This window comes from Myotis brandtii, unplaced genomic scaffold (genome assembly GCF_000412655.1).
Source record: "Myotis brandtii unplaced genomic scaffold, ASM41265v1 scaffold123, whole genome shotgun sequence".
Classification (NCBI taxonomy): Eukaryota; Metazoa; Chordata; class Mammalia; order Chiroptera; family Vespertilionidae; genus Myotis; species Myotis brandtii.
The window spans coordinates 5,586,680-5,597,983 of NW_005354291.1; the positions used below are offsets into that span (position 1 = coordinate 5,586,680).

At 38.4% G+C, this 11,304-nt stretch overlaps 1 protein-coding gene, 1 long non-coding RNA gene and 1 other non-coding gene across 3 annotated transcripts in view; 2 read left to right on the forward strand and 1 right to left on the reverse strand.

Annotated features, from left to right (window-relative positions):
* The window catches only part of HEY2 (hes-related family bHLH transcription factor with YRPW motif 2), an 11,170-nt gene extending 9,570 nt beyond the window's left edge, over nt 1-1,600 (forward strand). The window contains exon 6 of the mRNA XM_005859105.2: nt 6-1,600. Within this exon, the coding sequence (XP_005859167.1) occupies nt 6-164 (159 nt within the window). The 3' untranslated portion in view covers nt 165-1,600. The remainder of the gene's footprint in view (nt 1-5) is intronic.
* An 8,319-nt stretch (nt 1,601-9,919) lies between these two features.
* TRNAE-CUC lies at nt 9,920-9,991 on the reverse strand. Its single transcript has one exon. It is a non-coding gene; the product is annotated as a tRNA-Glu (tRNA).
* A 154-nt stretch (nt 9,992-10,145) lies between these two features.
* Nucleotides 10,146-11,128, forward strand: LOC106724881. Its single transcript, XR_001360717.1, has 3 exons — nt 10,146-10,259; nt 10,369-10,557; nt 10,684-11,128. It is a non-coding gene; the product is annotated as an uncharacterized LOC106724881 (long non-coding RNA).
* Nucleotides 11,129-11,304: the final 176 nt, after the last annotated feature.

Genomic DNA, 11,304 nt, shown 5'->3' on the forward strand with positions numbered 1-11,304 from the left:
CCTTCCCCATGCTCCCCCCAAACGCCGCCGCTGCCGCGGTGGCAGCCGCCACAGCCATCAGCCCGCCCTTGTCCGTATCAGCCACATCCAGCCCTCAGCAGACGAGCAGTGGAACTAACAGTAAACCTTACCGACCCTGGGGGACAGAAGTGGGCGCTTTTTGAGTTGTCATTGAACTTGTTGCCATGGTAACTGAAAGTCCTGCATTTCAGCATCTGCACCGGAAGGCCGCCATACAGATGTCTACAGACCCACCAAGGAGCAGTAAAGCTATTTGAGGCACACACCTCACAAGTGGAAATGTGGTATTAGCGATCTGTTTTCTTTCTTGTGGTTGGTTAAGGCAGCTTGGTAACTGACGTCAGCAACGTTTGAGAACTTCACACTTGCTTCCATGTAGAATTTTCCCGGAAAGTAAAAGACTGTCCCATCCAGCCTTGCCTCGGTATATCCAAATTGGAGAAGGAAAAGGCTCTGACTGAATTCTCTTGAAACTAGATGGGAAAAAAAAAATATTCGTGTTTCCTAAGTGCCTGAGCTAGTGAAGTTTTGTTCTGAGCATGGAACATTGCACAAGTGACGAGTGTAGAAGTTAGGTTAAGAAGGGAGAGGGACAGAAAGTCTTGCTTTAGGCTGCAGACATACAATGCCAGGGAAGAGTACTCTGTTGAAACCAAGAGGTTTTTATTGGCCAAAAGGATTGCTGAAAATAATTTTCAAGTTGAAAGACCGAGTTTTATCTTAGTTTGCTTTCTTTGTACAGACTTGCCAAGGTGGTGACATTCAGCAATACACTGGTATAAGCAATTATTCCATCAGTGCTCAGATTAGCAAGCATTCTGCCTTGTCTGCAAACCCCGAGGCACCTTTTTCTTTCATGGCTCAGAATGTGGTGCTTCTTCTGTAAACCATACATTTATAGAGTACACCCAGGAGCACTGACCTACTGTGTGCCCACCAGAGGCTAGCTGACTCATGCCAACTTGAAAACTCCAGTTTGTAAAAGTTTAGCATAATTTATTCCGTTTCATTTGGACTATTTCCACATATGTATCCTCTTCATTTTGTCCCGATGACGTGTACTATCCTTGTCATCCTTTTGGGAGAAGTAGCATTTCTGGAGGTGATGAGACAGGGAGGTAGATAGATAGATAGCATTTGGAACAGAAAAGCCACGATTTTTAAATGCTCTTTGTCAAGCTCAAGATTGCGTTTGACCCCAAATCAAGATGAATGTATGCAATGGGATGTACATAAATTAGTTTGTCCATGCCTAGACTAGTGCTACATAATGGTGTTTTGGTTTCATTTTGTTTTGTTTTTTATTTTGTTTAATGACAAAATAATCTCTTAATACATTGAAATTGAGCACATGAGATTTTATGTTTGAAAGATAAAGACACAGCATGTATTATTATGCACTTCATTTCTCTGCTGTGTGGAGAAAGCAATAAAGAAGAATGTTAAACATTATGCAACATTATACTTTTAAATATTTGTTTTAAAATTACTGTACCTAGTCCTTTTTGCATTACTTTGTAACCTTTTTCTATGCAAAAGTCTACATATCACTAATTAAATGAAGTCCTTTTTGACTATTTTTATGTGGATGAGTTGCTTTGCAGAATGTAAAGTTGATATGAACTTCAAGCAAGGCCTTCCTTCACTAACAAATTAAGCCAGGGCTTTTCTTTTGCTCTTTCACAGCTTGCTGGAAATTAGTTTTTATCTGAGCTTGTAAATCTATTAAGCATAGGTGGGTAAGACATTATTTGGAGGCAGGAAGTGATCCGTTTCCTTTGCCTTTTATTCTTAACCACGGTTCTTGGAAAAGTGCAAATACAAGAACTCTAAATAATACTAGTAGTATACCGGACGTGGGGTAATATGCTAGAATGTGTCATACTTTTTATAACTCAAAAACATTTGTAGTGTTTTTAAAAATCACATGCATACATGAATGGCGTATATATGCCTCCTGATAATGAATCCTCTATATCTACCTCAATGCCAATTTCTTTTGATGCTGTAGGAATTATGCAGATATCTCCCCTTCAATGAAGCCTGAAAGAGACCATTTCAGAGTTCCCAAAGCTATTGGGCCAAACATATGAAAAATTAAGGAAGAATGCTCTTATTATGCATTTCACTTATGCTCAAAGCTAAAGGAAAAAGTTATTGGGCCAAACATATGAAAAATTAAGAAAGAATGCTCTTATGCATTTCACTTATGCTCAAAGCTAAAGGAAAAAGTGGGAGGCTTTTAGTTTTAAAAAAATCAAGCGTATAGTTTATCTAATTTCTTCTGTCTGGAAGTGGGTAAAATGAGCAAAAACAGATCACCATGTTCCTTCTCTGTGAAGCTCTCTGGTTATTAAATTTTCTGTTAGCTCTGATGGAATTAGGTAGCAAATAAGAAAATGGATTTAGTAGTATTTGAAGTTTGCTTTTTAATCACGATTTGTGGGCTGCTGGCATAGAAATGATTTTTATTATCTAATAGTTGATCCTGTGCCTATTGTAATGTCAGCATTTAAAGAATTCTTTTCCTATTTTGGAATGTAAAGTGTTTTAGAGAGCAGGAATTTTTTTTAAAATTTAGATTAAATATTTTAAGATAAATCCCCTTCCTCCTTTCTTCTCTTTCTTTTCCTCTTTGTTTTTTTCGTACATTTTTTTCTTCCCCGTTTCATAAGGGTTATTACTTTTCAGTTTAATTGATTGAAATATTTTCAAACCAACTTGCCACCTAGTTGCTAAGGGTTATCAGTGTTCCTAAAGAAAATCATTATCAGTAATTTATTAATTGGTTCTTGATCAGTGTTTCACATCATCAGCTTTTAACATTACATTTCACTCATTTCTATTAACTTTACCATTGAGTTTTCCATCTCTGATCAAATGTGTTTTTTTTAAGTATGTTGTTATTGTTTTTTAGAGAGAGAGGAACAGAGAGATAAAAACATCGACGAGAGAGGAACATCATTGACCGGCATGAACATCATGGCCCTTACTGGGGATAGAGCCGCATCCAGGGTCTGTGCCCTGACCGGGAATCAAATGGGAGACCTATTGGTTTCTTGGTCAACCACTGAGCCACACCGACTGGGTTGATCAAATGTTTTTTGAAATTGGTGTTCTACCTTTAGGTGTGGTGATTTTCGTGTTTGCTACCAAAATGGAAAAAAACCCAACAAACAGGAAAACAAAACAAAACAAAACAAAAAACACCACTTTTTATATTTCAAGGGAAAAAAGAACATTAGGATTTGATTTATTGGTGGCTTTTATTTGTGTAAAAGTCCCAAAATTAACTCACAGGATTTTTGGTAGAAAAAAGGGGGGGGTGGGGAGGGGGAGGAGAGAAAAGGAAAAGGGAACATTTTTAGAAAATTGAGTTTTCCAAATGTTAAAAGCTGTATGTATGCCTAACTAGAACATTTTTGTATTTCACATCAGTGCGCCAGGAGAGGTTTATTGAATAACTGCTGTGTACCCAGCACTGTGCTGTATGTATGTCAGGTTTTGAATGGTGTGTTGTCCCACATGATAGTGACAGGTATGGCTGCCACCCTAGCTTTTACAGGGACCCTCAAAAGAAAGAGGTGCCCTAAGAGTGAGGAAAGGGGTTTCTGGAAACTGGCTGGGGAGGCTTTTTCTCTCTTTGGAATCTTGCTATGACAAATATGGTATTTCCTATCATATTAGAAGAAATCTGTGGTACTTTTAAAGCAATGCTGAAACATTAAAAAGACCAGCTATTAACTAGAGTGATGGCTGTTTGACCTACAAATACATGTGTACCCAAATCTTAATGAAGCCTTTGGATTATCTTCTGTATATATTAAACTTATTTCTTTTACCAATAATTAAGTTACCACAAAGTAAGAGCAAAGCCACCTTAGGTAATATCAACACAAAGTAAGATGATTTTTGAACTCCATATTTTCCTAAATATGATTCCATCACTCTAAAGATCTTCTATTGGTTTGGGGTCAGTTTTTATGGAAAAGAACCACCACAACATAACTTTACACATTAATCATAAGGTATCCCAATTTCCAGAGTGGAAAAATGAAAAAAAAAAAACCACAACAACAACAACAAAAACAAGCATTTTGGATTTGAGGCAATAATATCACTTAATATTATATTTGAGTGCAAATTGAAAAACCCATGGCTAAGATATGAATAGATTAAAATGTTGCTGATTTAGCTTACTTTAAATATATCAGGATAGGATCCTAGTCAAATCAAAGAATCTGGGTTGACTTTGTAAACTTAATAATCTAAAGATAGATGTGTTTTTCAAGCTTTTCATGTTTTTATTGCACAATGGGACTAATCCTAGTTCTGCATTTTACTGGAGAATGGAATTTGACTTCCCTTGTAATTGTTTTAAGATCTAAGCAATAACAGAGTCTGTGAACATTTCAGCAACTACAACAAAGCATTACAGCAAATATGACATCATAAACGGTGACTATTGCTCATATTCTTTGGAAGGATAAGTCTTTGAACTCAGTGGGAGATCCTAAAAAGAAAAGAAAAGAAAAGTCCCTTAGCTTCCACAGACACTTGTATGAGGCGTCAGAGGCATATGAGAAATGGTTCCCTAGGGACTAGGTGGCACTTTCTCCCTCATTTCTAACTTCAAAGGAATAGACAGGAGTGGGGTTGGTCAGAGAATCGGGCCCTCTGCTGTAACTGACAGGACCCACTGTAAGTCACAGGTCCAAAAAAAAAAAGGAAATGTAATACTGGTTGTTCTCTGTGCTAAGTACCATGCTAAGTGCTTTAAATCTCTTATTTAAGACCGTAACTGTGCTATGGCAGATGGCATTATTATCTTGACATTGCATATTAACTATTGGAGAATAAGAGGTTAACTGTCCACGATTATACTTAACAGTTTGAGCTATGACCCAAACCAAACCTGCCGATTCTGAAGCCCATACCGTTTACCTTAGACAGTGCTTTTTTGGACTCCGATTCATTCAGACCAACCAAAAATATTTCAACTTGCCTGGGATCACTTTGAACTAATGACAAGAGTAAATCTGTCTATGGTTTTAGGATAAAAATGTCCACCATATCACCCTTTTATGTAAGGATAAGAGAAGAATAACTCCATTCTATCACATAACATAAAAGAAAATGAGTTTGTCAGTTCCTTAATTTTAACTTTCAACTTTTAAGCCAGTCACACCTACCTTCATTTGTGAACTTAACTGTAAATATGAGGCAAAATGGTGAAGTGTTAAGACTAGACCTCTGAGTAAATTGAGTTTCAAAAAAAACCCCTGTCTTTCATTGGGTGTAAAAGATAAGAGAATGCTGGATTATACTGAATGTTTACACATTACAAGTCCATCATATCATAAAATAACATTATTCCTTTGGCCTATGAAGACCTGCCCAGTAACCCACTCACTTTAATAATTCTCATTATTGCCCTAGCCAGTTTGGCTCAGTGGATAGAGCGTCAGCCTGCAGACTGAAGGGTCCCAGGTTTGATTCCGGTCAAGGGTATGTACCTTGGTTGCGGGCACATCCCCAGTGTGGGGTGTGCAGGAGGCAGCTGACCAATGTTTCTCTCTCCTCGATGTTTCTAACTCTCTATCCCTCTCCCTTCCTCTCTGTAAAAAAAATCAATAAAATTTTTTTTAAAAATAATTTTCATTATCAGGAAGGGCTTTTCAACTAACTTAAACTTCAGCCTACAGTTAAGCATGCTTTCTATAGCAGTTAACAGCTTACTATGTGTATTATTTTCCAAAAACCTTATAATCAGAGGCATGTATATGTGCCTTTAACTTCTTAGTCTTCCTAGAACTGAATTTTCTGTTTCCTTAACCTCTGTTCTCTGTGGGACTGAAGAAATTTATGCATGTGAAGTGGTATATGCATGTAATAGAATGCCTTATATATAAACTTTTCTTTAAGGGAGAGAAAGAGGTTGAATATCTTTGGCAAGTTAACCTAAAGTTTCTTGCACATACGTTTGCCTTGTTAATAGTTTTGAGTTTTCATTGCAGCAAAAACAAAGTCACATTTTCTCGTGTGTACGAAAAAGAATTTTGCAAAGAATGGCTATTTTCATAATGTTCCACTTGTACAAGTCGGGTGATAAATTTAAAATTGCTCATAAACTCCTAAAACAACTGCGTAATGGAATTAACCCCTCCTTCCCTAATTATAAACTATCAAACTGAAGATTATTTATCATAGTATAAAACTCTGCTTCCTAGATCTTTCACTACTTCTTTTTAAACCGTTTTCCTTAATTACAGAAAACCTAAAGACCCCCCCCTTTTTTTTCCACAAAAACAATACGACTGGAGCTTTGTGTAGCTAAGCTTGTGTAGACTTTCCTGTGGACTAGCGGTGGCTGGCCTCTGCCCTATCCGAGCCAGTCAGTCCCAGTCCAGCTGCTGTAAATAGGCTTCCCTCGGGGTCTGGCAAGATGATGGAGATGTGTTTGCAGTCAGGAGGGCAAAGCAAACAGGCACACAGACCATATTTCACTCTCGTCATATCTGTCACAGTCACAAGCCACCCCCTAAACAGGAACTGAGCCAGTCCCTCCCCCGCCCCCCTTTTTTGTTTGTTTCACAAGCAGCCACTTAGATTTATTTTATTATTTCTAAGAGCAGAAGTATACATGTAGAATACTACAAATGACCAGCTGTGGTATCATCATCACAACCTTTTTACGGCCTGGTGACTACCAGAGGAGGGTACTGCCACGCTCAGGGGCAAGTGTTGCCTTGGTAACAAACATCCTTGACTGCCACAGTAAAGGAGACTTGATAGGCCATCGTGCCCTCTTTCAAGGTTCAGTAAGCCACCTCCCCTCCAAGAAAGATATTCATGAGTCCCTCACCGCTGAGTCTTTAACAAGCTTGAGGCATATGTGTTGCACCAAGAGAACAGACTTACACACCAAGGGTCTCCTGTCCATAATTATCATGGGACTGGGTCTCAGTAATAACCATGATTTATCTGACCCTCGCTGACCAATTCTTACAACAGAGCTACTCCTTTGATGTGGCCATCAAACCCCAAGCACAGGAACCACAGACAAAACAACACAGGAGCAGTAACTCAATATAAATCCATTTAGCCGCTTCTGCCAACACCAAGTCTGATGGCAGCTTCCTCGCTCTGGGTATCAGGCGCTTGAGGCAAAAGGAGAAACAGTTCACCATTGCTTGTCTTCAGGATATGACGTAGTGAGAGAAGCAGCGAGAGTCATTTGTTTAATTGTTCTTTTAAATGTATTAGCTTAGGAGTTAAAATTCTGTAAGTGTATGGAAGGGGACCAAATGCTTGCCATTGCAAAACTGTGACTTTGGGGATATTGATTTTAAGCTGGTTATTAAGAAACAAAGAACTCAGAAAGGAACCTTTGACCCTCACCCTTTCCTTTCTGACTGAAGCAGATGGAAAGACCTGCTCCGGGAAGAGAACCTTAACATATTCACCTTAGCGTTAGAGAGAAAGGTTCCAGGACCACCCCATTGTTTCTGGGTTGCCTAGCAATAATTTGCCTACCACTTGTATTTCACTCTTCCTCAGCTCCCTGTAAATTCCCTGTTTCCTTCAAAATCTCAGACCCCTGTTTTTTTCTCCTTTGTCCATAATGGCATATAAACCTCAACTACCCAATGTGTTTCATCATATCTTATGACACCCCCAACATGTACATCCATAATAAACTTTGTAGATTTTCCCCCACTAATTTGATAATTAGCCCAGATAGAAGCCTTTAGAAGGTGAGAGGAAGAGTATCTATTTTAGCCCCCATGTTATTCTCTCTCTCTCTCCTTCCCTCTCCCTCTCTCTTTTATTTTTATTTTTTTCTCTCTTTTAAAGATACCATGCTTTATGTTTCTTATTTTCAAAAGCAATGATTTTTAGTCTGATTCAAAATATATACAATGGAGTCGTTTCTTTAAAAGAAAATCATAAATCTAATGAATATGGCTGAGATTGAAATTGTATTATTGTGTTTAAATAATGTCCTTCACCATTAAAAAAAAACAAAACTAATCACACATAGGTGAGCAGAGTTGTGCCATTGCCGAGCACTTAGGGCAGAATCTTTCATGTATACTAATGAAGCTATTGACTCATCAGAGACCCGGCATGGGCTTTGAGATGCTGCTGTACCCACCCTCCTTTCAGTGGCTCCCGATGCTCTTCATATGAAGACAAATCCTTCACCTCAAGCTACAAGGCCATATAAGATCAGTCCCTGGACCACTTCTTAGGCTCCTCTTCACCTTTCTTTGCGATCTCTGACTTTCCATCCAGCCATCCTGGCTTCCTTTCAGTCCCTGGTATTCTCCTTGCTCTTTCCTGCTACAAAGTATTGCACATGTTCCTTCTATTTAGAATGCTCTTTTCTCTCCTTTATACCTAGGTAACTCACCTTCATTTTTCAGATCTCTACAGATCCAACAACACCAACTAGTTCAAAATCTTATTGTGGAATCACCCAAACCACATACACCTCCTTCACAGAAGAATTTTTCAATGGTGACTTAAATGTGTTATTATATGACTACCATCTGAGTCTCCACCATTACACTGAAGCAAATGATAATGATTAGGTTTTTCTCACCATTAATGTCCAGGGCCTCTTTGCCTTTGTCTCAACTAATTTTAGTGGATATTGCTTAAGTGAATGAATACCTGAATGCATGACTGACTGAATGAGGAATGAATGAATAAATGTCATATGCTGGACCTGTGTACTAGTTGCATTGAATTGATTTGAATTTCTTTCCCCAAATTTAATCTGATAGCACAGTATATACACAAGTCAAATCAAGCATAATTGATGAAGTGAGAAGAAAGAGGCTTAGAGAAAAAAAATCTGCAATAAACTGGATTTTAACTCTACCCATTTCCAAAGTCAGTATGGGTGGTTTTGATTAAATGCGTTTGAGTGAGACACATGAGGCTATGATGCCACCTTGTGGTTTATTTCCACATTTATTATTTCTAACCTGACAAGCACCATTACAAATTATTCAATAGACAAGAGTAGAATTTTGCTCAGCTAAATATTGCTTGCATGCCATTATCCCCAAAGAGTTTATTAAACATTATCATTCATTTCTTTTTGTTTTTATTTTAATTAAATAATGAATTGGTAGAGAAAATAGGGTAACCTATATATAAATTATGAATAATCAAATGAGAATTAACACCCGTGTATCCACCACCCAGATTAGTACTACCGGTACTTTAAAAGACACCTTTATGCTTCTTGCAAATTCTTTCTCGATGTTCTCCATTAACCAGGAATAACTACTATCTTATTTTCATTTATAGTTTAATATCTATGTACATATCAAGAAACAATATTTTTAATTTAGCATTTTAAAACTTCATATAAAATGGGATTATCCTGTTCCGATTTGCTTTTTATTGTTTAATATATTTTTATTGTTGATAGTATTACAGATATCTCCCATTCCCCGCCCCCTTTACTCCCCTCCTCTCGGCCCATGTTGCAAAATAGGTATAATCCCTCCTAAAATAATTTTCCTCCTGTTATTAGTGAAACATAGCTCAAGATTAAACAAAAACTTTAAAAAATTAATCCAGATTGTCTTCAAAAGCTGGAACATGCAGTTTTAGAAGTGGTTTAGCATGTTTTTGGACAAATGTATTAAGAGTACTTTAGAATCCGGGAAAGGAGCAGGAAGTATGATACATTGGGCAAGAGTCTGGACTCCAGAGTAGAATCAGAGATCTTTATGTTATTTATTCTAATGTAAATAGTGCCTGTACATAGGTGTGACATATTTTAAACCTTAGGTTAAATAACACTTAGAAACTAATTGAACTTTTGTGATTAATAAAAATAGCAGCAGTCATAAAAAGAAAAGCATAAAAGCGTATATTCCCTGACCGGGAATCGAACCCGGGCCGCGGCGGTGAGAGCGCCGAATCCTAACCACTAGACCACGAGGGAACCTGTCAGCCTTGTTTCCTAAATCACACTTGGTGCTTTATCATGAAAACCTGCCCAATAGAAAATAAGATTGTTGTCTTCAGGCTCCGCCCCACTTCCGTCCTGTTCTGGGTTTCAGTCTCCTAAACTGGAGCTAATTCTCCGCGTCAGCGGAGCCCGGCAGCGGCTCCTAAATAATAATCATAATTAAAAAAACGGACCCTCCAAATCCAAATCTCTTCCGATGCTGGAAAAGACGCGCTGAAATTGCTTTCTAATTACATAACATGTAAATATCTACACCTACACAAATGTTAAAGTAGGGCTCAGAACCTTGTTTTCTTGATCATCTTGTTGCTCTTTCTAAATGTAAGCTCTATCTGTCTGTCTCTCTGCAGCAGACGTGAAGTCCCACTAAACAGTTTACTAAATCTGACGATAGAAAGCCACCGGCGGAGAACCTTGCACGCTGTAGAGCTGGGTGCGGCACCGCACACATCTTGGCACAATGCGCAGGCTCTATGCTCTGTAAATGTGGGTGACAAAGGGCCATGTATGGACCTTACGGACGCGTGGTTTTATATACGGTATATATTTGGGAGTCAGCTAAGAGATCTTGGGTGCTGCTTGGTGCAAAACCAGGGCCTCTGCAACCGAATCCAAATAAGCCCTCCAAACCCCCTGTTTCCATTATCCTCCTATTTTCCAAACAGTGTTATTATCTGGGCCATTGCGTCGCCTCTCTGCGTTTTGTACCAGACGCGGCCAGGAAATGATGTAATTGCCAAATGAGTCAAGAAATCTTACAGCCCACCCTGGATTCAGAAACGCTCCTGAAATACGAGTAGAAGGCAATAGGATGTAACTCGGCTTTGAAAGTGCCAACCGTTACAGTCAAATGTAGCCCAAGAGACCCTGCTGCTCTGCAAGATGCAAGGAGGCTTAAGTAAAACAGATATAAATTTGTAATGAACTTGCTCACAACATCCGGCGCCACTGTAAATTGCTGTCATCCATCACCATAGAAGTTAGGTGAGCCTATGCTTGCATATTGTTTCCTGTTTTCAGCAACTCAGAGATTCTTGAAAAAGATTATTCAATAGCATGGAAACAGGAAGATTAATAGGACTTATTAGTGCTAATAAATAAAGATGGTAAAATCGGGAGAAATGTCTAAACTTTATTATATTTTATAGGAGACACACAACCTTTATCCCACAAGGAAGTTTTAGGAAATTGAGTTCAGTAGATGGAGCCCTTACCTCTCAGTTAAGAGTCGCCAGAATTTAACATCAGAGTTTCTGTGTTTAAAATAAAACAAAACAAAAACTAGG